We start from the raw sequence: 23,781 nt of genomic DNA, 5'->3' as shown, positions 1-23,781 counted from the left end.
CACCATTTTGCAGCATAGTAATTCGATTTTACTAGCAATCTGGAGGTTAAACTAACCCCTTTCCAGCCTTGGGAGGAGTGCGGGGAGCATTTGTGTGACACACCTACGCACTGCAGCAGACGCAGTTTGGAATGCATGCATTTAGAACTGTGATAATGCCTCATTTGTCTGCATGGAGGATAGAGGGGTGTGTGTCATTTGTGTGTAGAAACTAGCCTATTGTACAAAAGTAAGACCCACATTCTTTACTCTACCTGCTTTTGCCTCTTCCTACCACAGGCATGTGGCCCTCAGAGGTCTGCCCAGAAGGGAATCTGGCCCTTGGGCTGAGAAAGGTTCCCTACCTCTGATCTAGAGAAAGGCGATGGGTTATAGGACTAGGAGAAGTGCGAGAAGGGCAGGTGGAGATGGCTTTCAAAGTCACGGCCAGTTCTGTAGGAAGAGGAATCGTTTCCAAGCTCTTGTCCAGTCCCTCTTGGGAAAGTCTTGCATGGAGGGAGGAAGGAGAGACTGCCTAGTGCTTAGCAACAGCAGCGAGCTCTGCGGCTTCTAGCCAAGAGAAGAGAATGAGGGCTGATGTTCAGAGACATAGCCACATAGTAATAGATGAGCTAATAATCCACAAAGGATGTTATGAGCAGAGGCAAAGTACTGGGGGGAAACGGGAGCCCACATGAGTTTGCAGTGGCTTCCTTGGGGATTGCAGCAGTTTCCCAGCAATATTCCTAGGCCTCCCATGTGCCCTGTCCCCCTACAACCTTCTAATTGGTTTGCTTCATGGTATTAAACCGCAGCTCTGAACAGAACAGATTGAAACACACCATGACACACACACACACACTTTCTCTCTTGTTTTTGTTTTTTTTTAATACTGCAGCTTTATTTGAATGAAACAGTCCATGTTGAGATTCTATAGGGAACACTGTTGTAGTGGATGGAGTGGGTGGGGAAGGTTTATAAAACATCTCACCCTGTTTCAAAGGTCCCTTGGGTCCCTTGTGTTTTGTGCTTTTAGGGTTCTCCTCCCCCCAAATGTTAGATACTTGCCGGGAAGGGTTGACGCCGTCCCCTTGCTCTGTGTGGTGATGGAAATGCTTCATGAGGGAGCAGAGGATGAGCATACAGTGAAGGTGAAACTGAAGGCAGGGAATGGCGCCAGATTCCCAGACGAGTGTCTCAGAATCCCAGGGAAGAGAGTGACAAACAATGAAGGACCACTTCGCACAATCCATTGACCCGGAGTCCCTTTGTTAACTGTTCCGGCAGTTCACATGATTCATTAGCCCATTTGGCTTCAGAGCAAAAAGGCTGACGGACTCCAGGAACGCTGCTAATGGTTGGCTTGAGCTGCTTCTCCCTTTAGCACTTTTTCCTAAAGTGGAGGATTTAGTTATCATTCCTCTTTGCAGGCTACTGTACAAAACTGCATCATACTGATCTAGGAACGGAGCAGTTACCAATTGCAAACTCGAGCATGTGAAATGCGGCCTCAAGGCAGGTCCCAAATTTCTCTTCCTTCCAGTTCTGAGGTGCCACTGTCAATTAGGTGCGGGACGTTGGCTTCTTGACCTTGTATAACTTGGTAACTGGAGTTTCTATGTGAAGAGTGATTTTGCACAGAACTATTACCTGTGCTTGTAAGTGTGGCTGGGGAAACCCAGCCAGATGGGCAGGGTATAAATAATAAAATTATAATTATAATTATTATAATAATTATCATCATCATCATCATCATCTCTGTTACCTTGGCTAAAAGCAGCTTGTGGCAAAGGTGGAAGCTCAAACTAGGCACAATGCAGAAGAACCATAGTTTTTCTAATTAGTGGCCCCATGAGGTGGATATGAAAATCAGGAAAGCGGTGCTCTGGGAGAGGGTGACTTACTACTCTTGCTCTCTGTACTATTTTTCTCAATATAAAGCCTCAAAGTTGCCGTTAGCACTCTCTGTGGGGAGGGTGTGTGTGTTACATCTCTCAGTTTAGCCCCAAGAATTCAGAAATGGTTCACCTGTATGTAGTTCCCAGCTAGGGAACCTTGGAAATGTAATGATATAGAAATGTATCATGGTGGTTTCTTGAACTTGAAACCAGAGGAATGAAGTCTAGTGAAGAGAAGATACAAAGTTTTGTAATACATTAACATAGTGCATGTGTTACCACTTCTCCATCTATATAGTTGCAAAAGTCAAGCAGTCAGACCTATTTGGCTATCCAAATTCAACTATGGAACATAGGGAGACGTGCTCTTGATTTTGTAAGTGGCAAACCAGCCTTCTGATGTCTGATTTTTTTTCTCTGCTTCCAGAGTCCTAACTCCCAGTACTTAGAGCCATAGAATTGTAGAGTTGGTACCCCAGGGGTCATCTAGTCCCACCCCCTGCAATGCAGGAATCCTGGCTCAGGACTTCCCAGGGTGGGATCGAGCCACCAACCTTCTGGTTAACAGCCAGATGCTATTTGCATGTCCCAATTGATGACCTTCAGCCCTTCCATTCCAAATCCACCCACCGCCAGTCTCCTAGTATTGGTGTGGACTGTATATGCTCAAGTTTTGAAATATCACAGCCAGCCTCAAAGTCCTTGCACCTCAAGGATGTAGGAAACTAACTCCGCTTGTCCTTGAACCACATGGGCGGGCTGGCCCATATCCTGCAACAGAGCTCTCAATTGGCCTCCCCTTGTGCTCTTAAAAGATGCACTCACTGGAGTACCTTCTCTGTGTTGTTCCATATTAGAGGAGCACAGGTGCAAGGCATCTGGAAATACAATAGCTTTTTCAAAGACCCACTATGGGAGCCCAGATCAGAAGACGCAACACACTTTGATGCTGAGCCCTGCAGGGGATCAGACATTTTACAAGCAACCCACATTGAGGGGGAAATATAGCCTGATTTGCAGATTGTGTCACTGCTTCATTCATGCTTTGTGATTTAAATGGGCCATGGGGTAAAGCCTTTGCCCATTCAACATCCACCGTGAAGAGGTGTCAGAATGAGAGCAAGACGCTGCAGACAGAGCATAGGTGAATGGATTGCCTGCTATTTTGGTTATTTACAGTATTTAAAAATATCCCTAAACCACCAGGGCCAGTACAGTAAATGAATCTATCATATGCACACATAAAACAACAGCAGCAGGGCAGGTAAGACAATGAGTCAGCAGTAGATCAAGTACCAACCTAAGCAACAGAAGCCTAGGTGAGAATATGTGCCTTCCCTTGGCACCAAAAGTGTAAGGAAGTTTGTGCCAGCCGTCTCTGGGATGGAAGAGCACTCCAAAGATGGGGCACTGCTACTGAGAAAGCCCTCTCCCAGGCTTCCCGATAACAGAAATTAAAAGGTAAAGCACCCCCTAGACGGTTAAGTCCAGTCAAAGGCGACTATGGGGTTGTGGTGCTTATCTCGCTTTACTGGCCAAGGGAGCCGGCGTTTGCCCACAGACAGCTTTCGGGTCATGTGGCCAGCATGACTAAACCGCTTCTGGTGCAATGGAACACCGTGACAGAAACCAGAGCGCACGGAAACACTGTTTACCTTCTCGCCACAGCGGTACCTATTTATCTACTTGCACTAGCGTGCTTTCAAACTGCTAGGTTGGCAGGAGCTGGGACAGAACAGCAGGAACTCACCTCATTGCAGGTATTCAAACCGCCAACCTTCTGATCAGCAAGCCCAAGAGGCTAGTGATTCCCACGTCCCATAACAGAAATTATTCAACTGACTAACTTTAGAACCTCAAAGCAATGAGCTCCTTTTTACAGGCCTGATACCGGCATGCTACATCCTTGGGCAGCTGTCTGGGTCCCAGCAGCACCCTCTGCCAATGGCTGCCCTGGGATCTCCAACTGGCATCAGGCATTGAGCGCCCGTTGACATTTTTCAGTTTCCCCAATATAGCATCTCTCAAGGGCTTGTTATGCAGTTCTGCCTACATGAAATGCTAAAATTAAACTATTGATTTTTTTGCTGAATTGTAGGTTATTCCGAGGAGGATGAATAAGCTTAACAATTTGTTTGTAGTCCCCCCCCCCCCAAAGAGAAATCACTAATTTAGTATTTGTGTGCATGGTCTGGCTGTGATAACTCAAGAGCTAATTGACATATTCAAAACAAATTTGGGACTCTTGTTTGCACAAGGAAAAACAGATGCTTTTGACTTGCAAGTTGCAACTGGAAGTGTGGGAAAGGAACTTTATTGGGTAGCTTGGCAAAAAATGTCAATTTTTTTTGCTGTGTGTGTGCAGTTAAAATGCCTCTTCGGCCAGCACTGACTGGATCACTACTATGATTGCCACCATAGTAGTGCAAGGCAACCTGGGTACCTTCACTGTGGAAGGAGAGTCACTTTGCCTGAAGCCCCCTTAACCCTGGAGTTGCCTCTGCCTGCCAAGTACAAATGTTGGGTAAAATTTCCTAAAAGTCAGCATTAAGTGGAGCTCATTTTAGGGAGAAGTGGATAGGGGGCAAGCTTTTCCCTTCTGCAGCTACCCAGTCCCTTAGCCTCTTCCCCACTGGGTTCTAGACCATATTTATCCTTGTGTTAGCAAACCGTTTTGCTTAATGTATCAGTTTGGCCTCTTCTGCTTACCCCTTTCCTTGCTATTAGCTTTCTGGGTGAGAATCCAGGCTGTCTTGCCATTTAAGCTGGCCTTTTTGCAGCCTCAGATTCAGGTAGCTAAAGCAGAGGAGACCTGAGTGCTAGACACTGCACTGAGGGGATCTACGAGGAAGATGGGGGCGGGAATTTCCTAATTTATAATTGTGTGGATCTTCCCATTAGCTCCTACTATAGCTCTTTTACTGACCCACAGATTTTCAGCCTCATTATTGTCTGCACCATTCAGAAAATGAACACAATAAAAGAAAGCAGGGTTAAAGAGAGAGCTTCTCTGTCCAGAATCTAAAGCTCTGAATCCCTTTTTAGTTATAATAAGTCATGGTGATGAAGTTCATAATTACTTGGTTCAATATATTAATTTGTCCAGCTCATGATGCTTGGCTCTATTTTGAATCGAGTGCCACTTCCCTCTGAAGTTCTTCTGCGGCTTAGAATGTTAAACAAGATACTTTGTGTGTGTGATCAGCATTCAGCCCAAAGCCAGATGCTTTGTGGGTGTATGCACAGAAAGTATTTAATGTTAATCCCTCACTCTCAACAAAACTCTCACAGATTGCTGTGAAATTCCCTGAACTTCTAAACCGTACATGTAATTTACAAAATATCATGCTGCCAGCAAACAGTCACTAAAGGATAGCATCCACAATGGTATAACTGCAGCCATGCAGGTAGTACCAAATGAAAGTAATTGTGCCAAATTCTCAGGGCACAATAAAGTAATGCATATGCTTGCAGTACCACTCATGTGCATGTACCAAAAATATGAGCCACAGGAGAGCTCCTGGAAAGACAGCTTTTTTTTTAATGAATGCTCAGCAAGGAAGTTCCCATTCTGAATTGAGCCACATATTGTTTTTTAATTGTCACAGGCCTCTCACTGGTACAGTCTGTGTGGATGATACTCTTACTCCCTATCAAAATCCTTGGGGGCAGAGTAGCAACTGAGATAGTCTCACCCACTTTTCATTATTTCTGTCAGGATTGCCTGAATCTGTCCTGAAGTTGCAGTTGGCTCCTTCTGCTTGTAAAGGGCAGACCATGCATGTCTTGCTTAGTGCTGTAAAGATGTGGGTCAGTCCTGGTCCCAGTGGAGTCAGTAGCCAGAAGAGTGCGAAAGAAATATTGGTGCCTGAGGTGAAAAATCTAAATGCCACCCCCAGTGGTGGAGAAAATAAAGAAATGTAAATTTGCTATTTTTGAGCAGTGCCCCTAAACACTGCCTTGAGAAGATCACCTCACCCTGTCTAATGACAGGTGCATCTGAAAGGTTACACATACTCATTTGCTTTTTGTAAGAACTTACATTTCAGAAGCCCCTTTAAAAAAACATTCCTTCTGGGGGTTGGTTCCCCCAATTGTCTTGGAGAACATTAGTCTCAAAGAGCATCATCTCCAAAGCTCTGCACAGTGAAATGCCACTCTGCAAGACAGTATCTAAGAGAGCATTCATAAACTGTATGACAATGTATAGATTTGTGTTTATAGTACAATTTAATTTATTGGAGTTTGATATAGTACACACTTGGGGAATTTATTTGGCTGGATACTAGCGAAGTGGGTTGTGTCATCATAAAAAGTTCAGCTAGTGGCCACACCAATAACACTGTCCAATGTGCTCCACCAGGCATTATCTGCAACTTGTTCGTGTGGTGCCTGAGATATTTGTAACACTAGTTCTGTAGGCAGAGCTGCAATCTAAAAGAGAATGCTCTTGTCCTACAGACATGTATATGCAGCAATGTAGTCAGGGATGCCATTCTATGCAACAGGTGACTACATCACTTGGTGCCTGGAGGCGGGGAGAAATGAAGACGAAAGCAGGAAAAGCTGGTGTCTGGATAACTTTTGAAAGTGTAAAATCCCTCCTCCCTCAGTTGGAGCTCCATCTGAGACACTAGTTATAGCATTGCTTAGCAATGAAGCAAATGGATGTTGGCTGAATGAAGTCAAGTTCTTATCAAGTTATCTGTTAAATGATTTTCTCTCTTGCTTATTATTCTCCCTCTTGTAAAAGATTCTTTGATAAGGACAGGAAAGTCAAACTGAGGTCTGATGTGATCCTCTGTTTGCAGTCTAAAGTGGTATAGTCTGTTCTACTATCTCAGGTTTCCACCACCTAATTTCCATCTCGTTCTGTTGCGCATATAGACCAGGCATCAGAGAACAAGAAGGCAATGCCGTCCACATTCTCACATGTAGGGTGGGCTGTTTCCTCCTGATTCTGCTATTGTCACACAGAGGGCAGGTTATCACCAGTCTGCCACAGTTCTCTGCTTGGGGTAAAACTCAGAAGCACTCACACTATCCATGCCTCCTCCTTCAGCTGCAAAGCAGGCTAAGGTTGTAAGCTTCCTGCGATAACCATGGTCTCTAGACTGCAGTTTATTACCATGGAGTGTAAATTGGTCCTCGTTAAAATGCAATTTTCAAAGGCACTATGGGAGATCTTCCTCTGTAAATGTCTTGCTCATTTATTAAACATCATCCAAGGCCAATCAGGGCAAATGAAAAACATTGGGACATGAAGAAGACAGCGCTCCAAAAACTGGCAGCTCTCATGCAAAGAATGCCAGTCCTCCCGTTGGCTTGCCGGCTGGTGGCTAAAGCCGCCTCTATAGATCTGAGAGAAATGTAGCAAGCTTTGTGCAAGGCTACAAGGGGAAGAAGCGTTCAACTGCTTGGAGCCTGGTCTCAGCAGAGAAAAGCACCTGGTGGAGGCAAAAGACTGCTCCGTGACAAGGCTCTAATATTTTCCTTCTTCCAGCAGAAAAGGGATCTCTGCCTCAGCCTGTCTCCTTGTGAGGCCTGAACAATATTAGGCTAGTCCACACCCTGTACAAATATCATTTTCATCTGCAGGCTGCAAACTTTTCTTACTTGCATTTAAATGCATTTTCTAAGAACTGATTAAGTAAAATCATTTTTACAAGGTGCATTTGAACTCCTGTTGCTTTATATCAAGACCCAAGGCTAAACTCAGTTTGCACTGCATATTTAGGCACATCCTCTAATATAACATGGGCCACTTGGCATGGGACTGCAGTTGCAGTCCTTCACATCTCACATAAAGTTTACTAACCTGGCCCAATGCCAGTAATAACTGCCAAAAGTACAGGAAATTAGTTTTGTACAACAGCCAGAGAGATACAGCCATACAAATCCATAATCTTTCATATATGACCCCCTTTTTCTTTGGACTAATAATGAATCCTAAGCAACAGGCAAGCTAATAATCTAAAATCATTTCCCCATGCCCCACCTGTTTAATTCAGTCCTTTCTTCAAACATTCTGCAGTAACTCACCGTGACCCTTCTCCAGTGGTGAGATAAATCACATAATACAATATCTGTTCCTTGATTGGTTTTGTGAAGCTAACTCTTCAGTATAAAAGGGACACTCGCCTGGCAGGAATACTAGCCCTAGTTTGACTATGTAGACATGGAAGGTTTTAAGTCAGCAGCAACTGTTGTTTAGAATGCAATGGCTGCACAGCATTGAAAAGCAAAGGCTCTCCTGCATCCAATAAGAAGATATGCTGCTTCTGTTCCAGGCTTCTCCTCAACTGACCAACCAGATTTCCCTGGAATGCTCCCAAGCAGAAAGCAAGAGGACAGTGGCCACCCTCTATTGCTTGTCCATAGCACCTGGCAACTAGAAGTATACTTCCTCTGAATATGGAGGTTATAATTATCTGGCATGGCTAAGAGAGACCAGTGGACTTACTGATGGCAAATACACCCCCATCTCATATGCACACACATAACCTAAATATTTAATTGGTTCACATTCATGTCTTTACTTTATTCTCTCCCCCCCCCCGCCGCCCAAAAAAAAGCCTCCATGAGTATAATACTGTATCTCAGATTTTTGTAGTACCTTCCATGATGGACTGGTTTGCAGCTCACAGTTCTTTCCGCACACATTGCCGTTATGCAGCAATGAAACTCACCTGTTGGATGAACGAAATGCCTCATGCAATCGCTGCATCATAACACACAAGCTTAATTAATTAATACATCCAGTTGAATTAATACATCCAGTTGAAATTGCAGGTCTCCTTTAAGATGGCAGAATATTTATAAAATCTTGTGTGTCTAGGGTATTGGGTTCTAAGCTTCTTGTACTCATAAAAAGTACCACTTGAATAGAGCAGAACAATAATTTTATATGTACTTTAAATAACAGCACAGCTGACATCCATTAGGCTATAAGTAGCTGCTGATTCCTAAGTGACTATAACACTCCTCTGGAAGCACCTGACATTTACTTGGAGGTCTAAATGTTCAAGTACTAATGCAACCCAACTCTGCTTCACTTGCAAGTGTTTATGTTTCCAGTATTAACAACTGCGGTGCCAGGTCTAGGGTTTAAGCAGCTGCACTGTCCATGCTACTGTAAAAACATTCTATATTTCCTCTTAACAACAATTTGTACAATGACATGAAACCTGTTGTTTCAGTCTTCATGCTTCTGACGAGCCAAGGCACTTGAGGTAGCAATTTCCCCAGGGAAACCTGATATTTCTAAGCCAAAGAAAGGAAAGAGAATGAAAAGAAGGAGGAGGGATCAGTAAATGAGGCTCCCTGAGACTTATATGATGATTAAAATGCAGATTTATCACTGGTAAGATACCTGAACCAATGACAACTAAATACATGATTAGTTCCTACAAGCAAGTCATATCCCCTATGAATAGATAGGCACCATTGGTCCTTACTTACACATTCTCATATAGATGTATGCTCAAATCATAAAGGTGACGCACTGAAAAAGGGACAGAGAGGACGGTACCAGCCCAGGATATGTATTTTGTCCCCCGTCCCTCTCTACATGGCCAATCCCACACGCCTGTTCTTCCAAATATCACAATGCCTATTTGCAATAAAACTCTCCAAATTTCCAAGGTAGCTCACAACTCTTTCTACCCATAGACTACTAAGTCTCAAAGACAATATGGCCTCCAGGATTAGGGGTTGAGGAGAAATTGGACTCAGTTGGTATTTAAAGGCAAACCTACCTAATCCACACTTTCTGAAACAATACATGAATACAGCCATCCCCAGAAATTCATACTTCTCCCAATTTTGCAATGCAGTTCTCCAGCCAAGTAATCTGCCACAAAATACATATACTAGGGTAGAGTGTGCATAAAAATGTGTGTGTGTGTGTGTGTGTGTGTGTGTGTGTATGCATATGCTTTTGCTGATAGTTGGGAAAGGTTAATTCTCAATGGCTTCAAATATAAGGAGGAAATCTACAGATTTTACCTATCCAATGGCTCTAAGAACTTTAATATCAGAAGGTAAGGGTGATGCAGCCTCCATTCTTTTAAGGGGGGGCAATTAAGGCCAGTCATGGAGGCTTTTAGAAATTTTGAGACCCTGCCACCTTTCTCTTCGACAACAACAATCTCCTTTGTGTAAGAGATAACTGGGGTAGGATTCTTTATCAGAGCCACTAGCAAATGATGGACAGCAAACAATTCTGAATGTTACCTCTGTGTGGCTGTGAAAACGAAGAAAGCACTTGGGACATCTGGGAGGAAAAACACATATAATCCAATCCAGATTAAACAATATGAGGTCGGTATGCTTAATGAATTTCTCAGATGCCATAAACTATGTTTCTCCTCTGCCAGCATTCACACTCACAGCCAAACCTATACAACTATCACCATATGAAAGAACATCTCTTTCATCTATGCCATATGCTCTCCTCAAATCTCCTGCAGCAGTGATAATATTTGCTCAGGGTACCAAAAATATCTGCAGACCTATACATAGTTTATCTGGGAGTAAACCCCTTGGAGCTAAATGGGAAGAATTGTGCTTTAAATCTTCCTACATAAGGGAATGTGGCCATTCCATCCCCTTTCACATTTAGATTATTACAAGCACCAGTATACTTTGACCTGCAAGGAGTTTTGGAAGGAGCAGAATCAGCATATTCAGAACCATCAAGGTAATTCAGGCACAACTTGGCAGTTAAACTGGCTGGGATCCTACTCTGTAGCTACCTTACAAATCTAGCCCTGCAAAAACCAATTTAGGAAACTATTCCTTCCATGTGTGGGATAAAGCTAGGCTGAATCAACAGAAGTATAGTGTCCTGATCAAGGGAAGTAATACTGCTGGCATCAGTCCATCTTGGGAGACAATGGAAGAGTGTCCCTTGAAGGGAGAAGTCAAACCGCTGGAGAGTTACAGCGCCTGCTGTGGCTGAAGTGACTGATACGGGAGAGACATGTTTTGTTGCAGCTGGAGCAGAGAAAGGCATCTGGTTGTGCTGATGCAGGTGTACCATGGTGTTTCTTCTTTCTGCACTCCTCTCAGTGGTCATTCCTCCTCTGGTCACTGCTGTGGATACATACCCTGACTGTTTCCAGAGAAGTAATAGTACTGCCCTATTCTGCCTTGGCCAAACGAAACCTGGACTACTGTGTCCATTTCCGGGCGCCACAATTTAAGAAGGATATTGACAAGGTGGAACAGTTGAGGGAATTGGGCATGTTTAGCTTGAATAAGAGGAGACAGAGAGGAATTATGATAGCCATCTTTAAATATCTAAAGGCCTGTCACATGGAAGATAGAGCAAACTTGTTTTCTCCTGCCCCAGAGGGTAGGACTCAAACCAATGGCTTCAGGTTACAAGAAAGGAGATTCCGACTAAACATCAGGAAGGACTTTCCGGCAGCAAGAGCTGTTTGACAGTGGAACAGACTTCCTCGTAAGGTGGTGGACTCTCCTTCACTGGAAGTTTTTAAGCAGAGGCTGGATAGCCATCTCTCATGGATGTTTTAGTTGAGATTCTTGCATTGCAGGCAGCTAGACTAAGTAACTGTCAGTGCCCTTCCAACTCTACAAGTCTATGAAAGCATTGGGTACTGGGGAAACCAAAACCATTACTAGCTCCTAAATTACTTTAACCTTCCTTCAAATATATAGATTTTGGATTCAAAAAGGCCCTGACTTGCCAAGACAGCACTGAAGGTGGAGGAAGGTGAGATGGGGGTGGGTGGGCATTTCTACACCCAAGGTATTCCTTGAATACGAATGCAGTTCACAAGCTCAAAGTAATGGGTGCACTGGTGCAGAGTGAAACTTTGTACTGAAAACTCCCCTCTGCGAGCTGCTTATGGAAGTAGGGGCAACAGGGTAACATTTATCCAAAGCACCCTACTCAGAAGACCACCTCCTCCTGACTTCATAGTGTATAGTTTAACATACTGATTTAGAAGGGTTAATGCTGCCCAGCTCAAGTTGGGAGCAACAAGCTTGCTTTCCTGAGATCACTTGGTCTCTTATAGTGGTCGTGTGGCATGTCTGAAAACACAAGTCTGCAATCTAATTCCCTTTAAGCTTCCCCACCCTTGTGCATCCACCTGCCCCAACTCCTGTGGGTTTGGTCTGTTTCTTTTCCTGCTTCCTCTGCTCATCACCCGGCTTGAGGGCTCCACCTGTCTCCCAACTTCATCATGCAAACTGAAATAGAGCAGTCTCATCCTTGAGTGGTAAATCAAGCACCATGATATCAGCACCCTGCAATTAGTACTGAGCCACAGGTAGGTACTACAATTAACAAACAACTATTGCAAATTCAGGTGTCATAAGGGCTTAGGAGAAGATGAAAGGTAGTATATGAAAATGTTTTGGTGGGATAATTATGGAAAAAATGGAATGGGAGACAGTTATTATTAAATAATTTGTCTCAGAGGAGATCCTTGCTTTAAGGCTTCTGCAGCTCATGCTTTTGACGCTGCCAAGTGCAGCACCACAATTCAGTCACCTTGCCAAAGAGGCCCCTGACCAAAAAGCCTCTTTCATTCCCTATGCTAGATTGACAATCTACCTCCATGGTGGTGGAAATAACAAGTTCAAAGGGAGGGAGAGCTGAGCAGCTTGAGAAGGGGAAAAAGAGGGAGGGGGCAGAGGAGGTCAACAGCTGATCCTGCAGCTTACGTCTGCCCCAGATTTTTTCCATCCATCTCCACCGTCCGCAACGAGTCTGTTTCTCTGCTTTGCCGAGCGAAAGTTGGGGGGCACAAAGTTGTGAAGGATGGGTCAAAAGCAAATTGCACATGGACAAGTAAATACATGAGAGTCTTGAAAATGCATATGGAGACTCTGAAGCACATGCAGCGGGGGCGAGATTCCGTGGTCACCGGCACGCAGGGAGGAGCAGCCCCCAATGGAGACAAGTGGGATGCTCTTTCGGAAAGGTGAGGTGGTGGTGCTGCAGCAGACAGATGATGGTAGGCAGAGCCAGCCAGGGAAAGGTCATAACACAGAGATCCAGAAGGGGGCGCTGTGCTAGACTGTCTCCTAAACTGAGGCTCTGTGGTAAAGAAGGTAACAGTTCTTGTAGAAATTTGTGCTTTAATATATTTTGTTTTTGTTTAAAACAAAAGTTCCCACTTCCCTGAGGAAGTCCTGTCCACTATTCCCAAGGAAATGTGGCTTTCCCCCGCTTTCATTCATCCTTTTAAATAGCTTTGTCATTCTCATCTTTGCCTTTCGTTCCATTGTTTCCATCTCTTCTTTCCATTCCTTCCTCCCTCTTTCTCTTGTGGTTTGTTTTTTTTAATAATCAAGATTTGTTTTTCTTTTAGACATTATGACTTCCTCCAGGAATCCTTCTATGTTCTGAGCTGGATCCCCTTTGCGTCGTCATGCTTATCAGTCTTTGGTATGGACACTTTGGTGTGCCAGTGAGGAGGGGGAGGAAGAGGAGCAGAGGTGACCAAGTAGGAAAGGAGGAGGAAAGTCTCAGAAGACAGACGTACTCGCTTGCTATCATCTGAGCAGGACAAAAAGGAAGAAAAGTAACGGTCCACAGAGGGGAAATTTGTCTTGGGTGATGGCACCGTTTTCTGGAAGGACAACTGCTGCAGGGCAAGAAAGAAAGAAAGAAGAAGGGTTAGTTAAGGTAAGTGTTCCTGCTTTTGTAGTATAAACAACAACAATGTGATGCCACAGAAAAAGCTCATGCTCTTCAAGGCTGCATCAACAAAAGTATAGTATCCTGATCAAGAGAAGCAACAGGATCACTTAGTCAGACCACACCTGGAGTATGGTGTCCAGTTCAAGGATCTTGACGAGCTGGAATGTGTGCAGAGGGGGGCAACGGAGATGATTAAGGGTTCTAAAGAACAACTTTGGTTAACGAACATGGCAAAGGTTATGAGGATCAATAAACCATTTGCAACTACATATGGAAAATTGGTTAAGCATCGGGTGATTGTGTGGCATGTTTCCCAGTTCTTGTTCCACTAGAAATCTCATCTGTGCCATTGACTCCACTTTGGAATAATAATAATTAATAATAATAATTAATAATTAATAATTAATTATTTATACCCCGCCCATCTGACTGGGTTTCCCCAGCCACTCTGGGCGGCTTCCAAAAGAATATTAAAATACTATGGAACACCGAAGTAATTCAAGTGAGGCAGGTACACGCACCTTAATCAATAATGGACCCTGCTGCTATAAGCAAATATGCAAAACAGTCAAGTCAACATGCAGAATTCTCCCAACCTTTACTTTTGATTTGGGATATTCAAACACTATGCCAAATATAAGCCATTACCTTTGTCTGGGACAACAGGCTTCCTTGGACAATCTCCCTTTTTTAGAGTGACGTCATCAATGGCAATATCTCCCTCTGAGCCTGTGCCACGGACGCCTTCAAAGATGATCTGCAGGCAGAGCACATCAGAGTTGGAAAGGATCTCAGGTAGCAGGCCAGGGACCCAACCCCTTCGGGTCATTTTGTGTTTACCATGCCCTATCCTAAATGTAGGGACCAACTGAGAATCCACTTTTAGGCTTATCAGCAGGTTCCAATAGCAGATGACTCAGAAAATAACCAGGACATAGACAAGAGGGGAAATAGAGCAGCGCTTACGAAGATTAAATCAAATGAGTGTGAGAAGAGGTATGGTTTAGGAAAAGGAAGGAAGCTCATCTGTTGGTGCTGAGTAATGGAACAGTGCAATCCTATGCATGTCTACTCAGAAGTAAATACCACCATGCCCAATAGTGCTTACTCTCAACAGTTACACTCTTAATAGGATTACACACTTAATTGGAAATCAATCCAGTGACACTTATTTCTGAGCAATTACGGGATTGTGTGGTAAATGTGCTGGAGAAGCAATCACATGAGTACAACATTACATTTCAACCAGAACCTTTTCCTGTCTCATCACATCTTTGCTATCCTTTACCTCACCCCCTTAGCACGAGTCATCTTTTACTGAATGCACCTGCCCCAAGCTTGAACATCTTTCAGAGGCAACGTAAAACACTGCAGTTTTTTGTGTCAGTGGTTTACAACAGGAAAGTAGTTGTAGATACTTAAGTATGCATATACTCTTGTATGTCCTCCTCATTTTAATGGGTCATTCTTGTTTCGTTATCTGCCCCAGGCCTTAGGATAGGAGGTGAGTCCCCAAAAGCAACCAGCTAAGGAGGGAACGAGTCAAGCTGCATCTTCCTTTGTTTGAGGCAGGATTCATGCTTGCTCTGGTGCTAAAATATCTTAAAACCCACCACTGTGAAGGCCACAACTTTGTTCCTGCCTCTGTCCTGCTTACTCTGGAATCACAGGGGGCTCCTTCATTCTTGAGGCCTGGCAGTTACAGCTTCATTAGCCCATGCCATGCGTGCTGTTCCTATGGTTACAAGGCTTTACGGGAAGCTTAGGGCAAAGGCTCAGTCGCTTCCCATTCCCTAAGGTGCAAAGCCAACCTCTGTGTTCATATCCTATTATGCAAGAGATGGCTGCAACTCAAGCCTGCCACGAGCAATGTCCATGTATTCAGAAGAAAATATTCGTCTCTACTACGTTCCTTACCTCCCGCTTGCTGCAATTTAAAGGATAAAGTCTGAAGGGATGTGTCTCTCTCTGAGATTTCACCTCCCCTTGTGTCAAGCTACACCTGCTGATATTGCCTCTCCTACACAACCATTAAAGAAAGATGCAAGAGCCCTTTCCTCTTTCACCATACTTCACAGTAAAACTATTCCTCCATCTAGCTACCTATTATGTACAAACTCAAGCTTTAGTATAGCCGCTGAAAAGTCAGCTGGGAGACTGATGCAGTAGCTCAAATGCCTATGAAGGACACCTGATGCGGTCATTTGGAAGTGCCCCAGGTTCATCACCAGTTCTTGAGGGCCCAGCCAAAACCCCCAGATGAGCCAGATAGAATAAAAATAGTAATGTTGCCTTCATAAGCCTTGTGGCATATGACCAAATGACAATGTTACTGTGTGCCTAGAAATCTGGGTTCATGAGTGTTGCTATTTATGCTCCCATCCCTATCAAGTGTAAATGGTCCAGAAACATTATAACAGAAATGAGAGTCAAAGCAGCCTATGAATTAAACCAACGTATGCTGGAGCAGGCTCATAAGCAACTGAATGATAACAAATTAGTTGCCCATCCCCATTGTCATTAAGCACACAGCAATAAGCGAGCTACAAGCCATAAACAGCACACTTGCAAGTAACAAGATTATTGTTTTATGGCACCCCAAAGCATGATACGCACTTCAGAGCTAAGTAAAACAAAGCAAATACACAGACATGCATTCATAAGGAATCATTCCCTGAACAAAGAAAATAAAGATGCAGGGCATAACAATCACAATGAACTCTCCAGGAACAAACACCTGTGGGTTGCCCCTCACAAGAAGCAGCAGCAGCTCAAAATAATAAATAATACCCTTTCAGACCACAGGACCTATTTACACTACAAATTAACACCCCTTTTTTATCTATTCAACACTTACGGCTTTCCAAAAATATTCCTGAGGATTGTGGTCCACCATGGGGTGCTAATAATATTCACAATTATGTGTCCCTGCCTCCTACCTGCCCCTGATCTACAGTTTCCAGGATTCCTTGGGGACGGAGAATGTCTCTTAAGCATGCAGTAAAAATGTATATGTCAAAAAAAATCACAAAACAGCAGAGTTGGAAGTTGGAGCTGCCTCTACATTGAGGGACTTAAAAGTACCGTTTTTTTCGTCCTATAAGGCGCACCGGCCCATAGGACGCACCTCATTTTTTGGGGGGGAAATGAATTTTAAAAAATTATTCCCCCCCCCCAGCCCTGGCTGCCGACCCAAGCCTTGCGCTCACCTGCCCGAAGCAGGGGAAGCCCTCCGGAGGGCTCCCCGTGCTTCGGGGCGACAGGCTGCCGCCCCAAGCCTCGCACACCCGGCGGGACCTCCTGCCGGGCGCGCGAGGCTTGCAGACACTTGCCCAAAGCAAGGGGAGCCCTCCGGAGGGCTCCCCGTGCTTCGGGCGACAGGCTGCTGCCCCAAGCCTCGCGCACCCGGTGGGACCTCCTGCCGGGCGCGCGAGGCTTGCAGACACTCGCCCGAAGCAGGGGGAGCCCTCCGGAGGGCTCCCCGTGCTTCGGGCGACAGGCTGCCGCCCCAAGCCTCGCGCACCCGGTGGGACCTCCTGCCGGGCGCGCAAGGCTTGCGGACACTCGCGGGGGCTGCAGGCTGCTGCCCGCAAGCCTTGTGAGCCCGTGGGAACTCTCACCGGGCTTGCAAGGCTTGCGGATAGCTTCTTGAAGCCTGGAGAGCGAGAGGGGTCGGTGCGCACTGATGCCTCTCGCTCTCCAGGCTTCAGCGAAAGCCTGCATTCGCCCCATAAGACGCACCCAGATTTCCCCTTCATTTTTGGTGTGGAAAAAGTGCGTCCTGTGGGGCGAAAAATACGGTATGCTTCCAATGTCCAGGTTGCAAGATATAGGTTGCAATCCAAATAAGATTAAAGCACTGATAGTGAGTGGCTTCCTAGAGCAGATTGATGGATGATTGCCTGCTCTTGATAGGTTTACATTCCCTCTGAAAGAGCAAGTACATAGCTTGGGGGTACTTTCTGAATCCATTGCACAAGTGCCTTCCATCAGCTTTGGACAGCGATAAGCTACCGTATTTTTCGCCCTATAGGACGCACTTTTTCCCCCTCCAAAAATGAAGGGGAAATCTGTGCGCGTCCTATGGGGCGAATACAAGCTTTCGTTGAAGCTTGGAGAGCGAGAGGGGTCGGTGCTCACCCGGCGCACAGGGCGCCCTGAAGCAGAGCAACCCTCGCGCCAGGCAGACATCCGCAGCGTGGGGAGCCCTGCGGGAACTCCAGTGGGGCTCCTCATGCTGCGGATAGCAGCCTGCCGCCCGGCGCGCGAGTCGCCCTGAAGCAGAGCTCCCCTCGCGCCGGGCAGACATCGGCCAGCCCCACAAGCTCGGGGGACAGCGGTGTTCCCCGACCTGGTTTTGGGGGGAAATAAAGGGGGGAAATTCCTTTATTTCCCCCCCCCCAAAAAAAACTAGGTGCGTCCTATAGGATGGAGCGTCCTATGGGACGAAAAATACGGTAACTACTGTTGTCTATGCTCTGATAACCTGTACCTTAGATTACTTCAACATGCTACACATGGGGCTGCCTTTGAAGACAGTTTGGAAACTTCAGCCAGTGCAGAACTTGGCAGTCAGGTTGCTCACCAGGGCAAGACAGTTTGAGCATATTACACCAATCCTGGCCCAACTGCACTGGCTGCCAGTTATTTTCCATGCACAATTCAAAGTGTGAGTTTTGACCTATAAAGCCTTAAGTGGCTCAAGACTGCAATACCTCAAGGACCATCTCTCTCAGTATTAACCAACCCAGAAGCTGTGATCATCACCTGAGGCCCTTCTTCATGTGCCCCCTCCATGAGAGGTCTTGGAGGGTGACAACATGAGAACGAGCCTTTTCTGTGGTGGCTCCCCTTTTGTGGAATGCTCTCCACAGAGAGGCTCGCCTAACACCTTTGTTACATATCTTTAGGCACCAGGCAAAAACATCCCTCCTCCCCTAGGCCTTTTGCTCATGGAACAATCTGGCCTTTTAAACTGTGGGGTTTATTATTATTGTACATTATTGTGTTTTTATATTGTAAACTACACTGTGATAAAGGACGGTGTAGAAATTTAATAAAATATAGAATTTAGTAACAAAATAAAATACTACATCAAAATAAAGAAATACACACAAAACCTTAGTTACATCCTAAGCACAAGCAAAACCAGTTGCTGAATCACTGCAAGCAAATGTCATTGAGTATAGCTTTGCATTGCTACAGCATCCTGTCTCAATTTGGGCCAGTTACAGAGGAAAGGTGTGGGAGGGGCCTTTCTTAATCCCAACTCTAAACTTAAAGAGCATCATATAATTCACAAGAGAACCTTTATAAACTTGTTTGGCTCTTGAAATTAAACCTAAATGCAGTTTATCCATTATGTATCATATCTTCAGAAATAAAGTGTATGTGAAATAATAAAGATACCTAGAGATGGAGTAACATTCATATACAAATATCCTACAGCTGCAAGATGACAGCTGTCCTTGTATTCACATTCACCACAAATTACAAGGCTGCGAACCTCTCCCTAGTCTCAGCACACAGCCACAGAAAACCCAGTGGTGGCTCATGAAGTGCAGCGATGGAAGCAGGAGTGTCCTCATGGCACCACCACACTTTAAGAACATAAGAAGAGTCCTGCTGGATCAGGCCAGTGGCCCATTCTTGTCCAGCACCCTAGAGTTGAAAGGGACCACAAGGATCATCGAGTCCAACCAGCAGCATGTTTTTGCAATTTTTTTCTTCCCGTGGATCTCAACAGGAGGAAAAACTTCCCCTGCCTAAATTGCTGCATGTTAAAGTGCTTGTTAAAGACACAGGGTCAGTAAAAAAAATAAATGATGACAGCCTCTAAAAACTTGTGCAAAGTAAACAATGCTTAGAGCAAATGTGTGAGCTTATGAGCTTACTCCTATATACCCAATTATAGATAACAAGAGTAATCATGTGCCTGGCTCAAAGGCCACAAGAAACATTCTGCTAACATGGATAGTCCCAGTGCTGGAATACACATTATATGAAATATGTAGTTGCCACCAAAAATTAGTGGTCCAGAGTTTCATCCTCCTTTCTCTCTGACAACATCCAGAAATAAAACTGAATAACGTGGTATCGCTGTGCTATGCTTTAGCTGCTGCACTGCATTGTAGGGTTACCGGTAGCAGTCACACATCTCCCATAACATTTAATTCTACCCACAGTCACACATAAAAATGTAATAAGAGCCAGGGGCCACCTAGTACCACATCCTGTTCTCACAGTGACCAACCAGATGCCTGTTAGAAACCCTTCAGCAGTATCTGAGCACAAAAGCACTCTCCTCTCCTGTGGTCTCCAGGGACTGATATTCGGAGGCAGAGCACAGCCATCAGGGCTAGTAGCTATTGATAGCCTTCTCCTCCATGTATCTGCCCAATCCTCTTTTCAAAGCCATGTAAATTGGTGGCCATCATTGCATTCTGTGGGAGCGAGTTTTGTAGTCAAACTGCATGCTGCATAAAGAAGTGTTTTCTTTTATCTGTCCAGAATCTCCCAACATTCAGCTTCACTGGATTTCTACCGTTTCTAGTGTCATGTAGGCTTGCCATACATCAGGAAAGTTCCTGACACGTCCTGGTTTCTGGGTGTAAAAATGGCGTTGGGAGAATTTTGCTGATTGGCAAAATATCAGGGGAAACCCGGATGGGGAAAGCAGTGGAAACAGCTCCAAAAGCTTTAAATCACTATTTTTGGTTGAGTTTTCCCCAAAAAAGCCAAACAATTTGAATTGGTTCCCCCCAAAAAATCTCAACAATTTTGGTGGGTTTCTTTAAAAAGCTCAGCAATTTTGGGATCTTCCTAAAAAAAATAAATCTCAGCAGTTTTACTTCTTGAAATACTGCAACCCTAGTGTCATGGCAGAGGAATAAAAACTTTTTTTCTACCCACTTTCTTCATGATATGCATAATTTTATAAACTTCTGTGTCACCTTGTATTTGGCAATAACAAGGCAGTTGGCACACAGCAGCTGCTCAAGCCATGTATTAGCAGACAAACGCATAAGTATCATCATGAATTACCACAGATGGGGAATAAAGGCATGTCTGGGTCTCACAAACTGCCCTATAATTAGGAGGCCAATAGCAGATTCATTGCTCTTGACTCAAGCATCAGTTACAAGTTGTGGCCTGGTGCTAAGGATGCCAGAGAAATCTGGTTGAACAAGCAATTTCCCTTCAGTCTGCTCATTCAGCCCCCATTGCATCACAGACTCTTGCTGTGAAGGATATCTCCCTTAGTTCTCCACAATTAACTTTTTAAAAAACATGCACATGTCGTTTGCTATTTACATATTCGTTACATATTCAAGCACCTCTCTGCTTTCTGAAGTATTTGTTGCCAAAGGCAGTCTGTATGCACTAACGGTGTAATCCTAACTATGTCTACTCATAAGTAAATCCTATTGTGTTCAGTGATAGTCAGCTTCCTGCTGTGAAATTTTAAAACCCATGGTATCCAAAGCTCATCATACAATATGGAAATAAGTAATCTCTTTAGTTAGACTTACTTCCAAGTAGGCATGGTTAGGGTCGCAGCCATAGATGGCTTTGTGATGGGCCATTAGCCACTTCATTAACTTTGTATTTAAGATGTAACAAGGCTGTTTGTTGTTTTTGCTGCAAAAGACTAACAGGGCTACTTTGCCTATGGAAGCTAATTAACTTTGAAAAGGATTGGGCAGGAAATGTAACTGATTTGTAAATATCTGTTGATGGCTGAGACATGCTTATCTATCGTGCGTTATGTGAAAAACAACAACATTTTTCTTTATTAGCAGATGACAAGATAGATGCACAGACTTGTGCAAAATAAACCAATTGGAGCAGACTGGAAAATACCGGATGAAAGTGTGAATTAATTTTGGGACAGATTGAGGCATGTGCTTACATGGCTACCTGCTGCTCAAGCAACAATACTAACTGACCATTCATGGAGAGAAGTAGGTTGTTAATAAGCTCAAGGGGCCCTTTGACTCTGGCTTCTTTTCTACAACCACAGCAACTAGGAGCAAACAATTTTTCTGGCTATTTTGCTGCTAGCCCATCTATGTGAGTTGGCATTTGTTGCCTCGGCCCCCAAGGATCTGCTTACCTGGAAAGGTCCTGCAGGGTTGATAGGTACATGTGCTTGTTGCCAGGCATTTCCTTTGTCCCCTTTGAGTGACAAGGCTTGAGTGGGCTGCTTATTCTTCACGTGAACCAAGAGGTTTAAGGAGCCTGTAAGAGAGCGGCAACCAGACACTGGAGTCACACTGCTTCTCCACAGCAACCTCTTCCTTTCTCTTAGGGGCCATTCTATGCCTGCATCTAAACTAGGTCTTGCACGCTAGTTCTCCCAGTGAATTAAATGCATCAGAACGGCAGCTATTCAAAAATCAACACATAGTTTGCCATGCCAATTCAAAAGTTTTCCTGCCCTATGGTTCGTTTCCCCCCTCAGAATCCCCCCCTGGAACCCAGTTAATTCCCAGTCAATCTGAGTCCACTGCAGTACCAACTAGACATAATGTAGATTTGGGAACATAAGAAGAGTCCGTTACATCAGGCCAGTGGCCCTTCTAGTCAGGCATCCTGTTCTCACAGTGGGAAACACAGAAGTAGGACTTGGGTACGACAGCACTCTCCCCTCTTGCAGTTTCCAGCAACTGGTAGGAAAGCTAAGCATTATTCTTCTGAATTACATGTGAACCAAACTGAAACCATTTAAAGAGGGAGAGTTGGTACATTCCATTTCCTACATGCTGGATGTGACAAATAAAAATGTGAATTTAGACTCAATTCTCCTTCTTTTTACAACCCCTTTCCTTGAATCAAGCTGCGCCCAGGGCAGCTAATGATGCACTAAGGCAGAGAAGGGGAGTGCCTGCCGCTCTCCAGAAATTAAAGTTCCACTCCCATCAGCCCTAGCCAGCATGGTGAGTGTTCAGGGACGAGGGGAATTGTGACCCAACAACCTCAGGGTGGGTGCGTAAGGGTGCCTCCTCATCCTAGCATTAAGGCCAGAAACAGTGCATTCCGATACATGTCTTCTGAGAAGTAAGCCTTATTGAACGCACTAGGACTTAAAGACCTGTTCATCTTGTTCTCATGGGAAATGTGCTACGATTGGCCAAAAGTCACGAGAGATGGAAAAATTCAGCAATCTCAATTTGTCAGGTAGTGAATGCATTGACTTGAGTGATCCCTGTGGCATGTTTGACTATACTGCTGTGTAGCTAAATAAGGCTGTTTTGAAAATGGACTCGCAGTTGTTGTTGGGTAATGGTTGAATGTATTGCAGGTGTTAGGTTGCGGCCTAGGATCCCTGGAGAGGCCCAGGTTCAAACTTCCACTCAAGCGCCAGAATTCACTAGTGACCTTAGTCTAGTCATCATCTGCCAGCCTAACCTGCCTCACATTCATTGTGAAGATAAGGGAGGGGAATGTGTACGTGCAAGCCCATTTGAGTTCTGTGGAGAAGCAGTGGTATAAAAATACATTTATTTATGAGACACTTCTTTCAAAATATAGCTATCTGCACAAAGCAGCTTGCCAGTATAAAATAAAAACGTTTAAAAACAGACATCAGTATTACAATTTAAATACTAAAGAAAAGAAAGGGGGGAAGCCATATAAACCAATTAGTCTTCAGCCCTTATGTATATGACTGGGCTGCATTTTACCCGGAAATCTGTTTTTCTCCCTCTCAACCCCCCCCCCCATGTTTTATATGCTTTCTGACTTGCCTCAAATAAATGTTTCTCATTAATGGTTCTGGCTTGGTTCAATACAGGACCTTTGCCTCGAAAAACACAAACACCTTAACATTTGAGGTGTGTTTAGGCATTTGCACATGCAAACCCCAACCCAATATCCTCGCATCCCCTCAGTTACCACCAGGGAAGATCTTCAAGGGGTTCTACTCAGGTCTGCTTGATTGCTAGTAATTAATTAATTAATTGCTAGTAATTAATTCTTGCTTATACCCCACCCATCTGGCCAGGCCTCCCCAGCCACTCTGGGCAGTTTCCAACAGGATATTAAAAACACAATAAAACATCAAACATTAAAAACTTCCCTAAACAGGGCTGCCTTCAGATGTCTTCTAAAAGTCAGATAGTTGTTTATTTCCTTGACATCTGGTGGGCGGGCGTTCCACAGTGCAGGCGCCACTACCGAGAAGGCCCTCTGCCTAGTAGAACTGTCCACATAATTGGGGAT

General features: G+C 44.5%; 2 protein-coding genes across 9 annotated transcripts in view; one reads left to right on the top strand and one right to left on the bottom strand.

Annotated features, from left to right (window-relative positions):
• LOC309527894 (uncharacterized protein) overlaps nucleotides 1-23,781 on the top strand; it is a gene marked incomplete at its 3' end in the record, with an annotated part of 212,564 nt that overhangs the window by 182,172 nt on the left and 6,611 nt on the right. For 3 of the 4 annotated variants that reach the window (XR_014217403.1, XR_014217404.1, XR_014217405.1), the window contains 2 exons: nucleotides 13,226-13,542; nucleotides 21,360-21,521. Coding sequence is in view for 1 of the 4 variants with exons in the window: in XM_082214919.1 (XP_082071045.1) it covers nucleotides 13,226-13,328 (103 nt within the window). Of the gene's footprint in view, nucleotides 1-13,225; nucleotides 13,543-21,359; nucleotides 21,522-23,781 lie in introns of those variants that run through there. The other variant, XM_082214919.1, reaches the window with a different exon arrangement.
• Nucleotides 6,089-23,781, bottom strand: part of MDGA1 (MAM domain containing glycosylphosphatidylinositol anchor 1) — a 252,615-nt gene continuing 234,922 nt past the window's right edge. For 2 of the 5 annotated variants that reach the window (XM_082214811.1, XM_082214813.1), the window contains exons 15-17: nucleotides 21,674-21,798; nucleotides 14,206-14,314; nucleotides 6,089-13,501 (exon numbers count right to left, since the gene is read on the bottom strand). In XM_082214811.1, coding sequence (XP_082070937.1) covers nucleotides 13,410-13,501; nucleotides 14,206-14,314; nucleotides 21,674-21,798 — 326 coding nt within the window. In that variant the 3' untranslated portion in view covers nucleotides 6,089-13,409. The remainder of the gene's footprint in view (nucleotides 13,502-14,205; nucleotides 14,315-21,673; nucleotides 21,799-23,781) is intronic. The other 3 variants (XM_082214812.1, XR_014217394.1, XR_014217395.1) reach the window with 3 other exon arrangements.

Source organism: Podarcis vaucheri (genome assembly GCF_965113315.1).
Source record: "Podarcis vaucheri genome assembly, chromosome: 3".
Lineage (NCBI taxonomy): Eukaryota > Metazoa > Chordata > Lepidosauria > Squamata > Lacertidae > Podarcis > Podarcis vaucheri.
The sequence above is the reverse complement of the archived record's forward strand: the minus strand, read 5'-3'. Positions and strand labels throughout refer to the sequence as shown.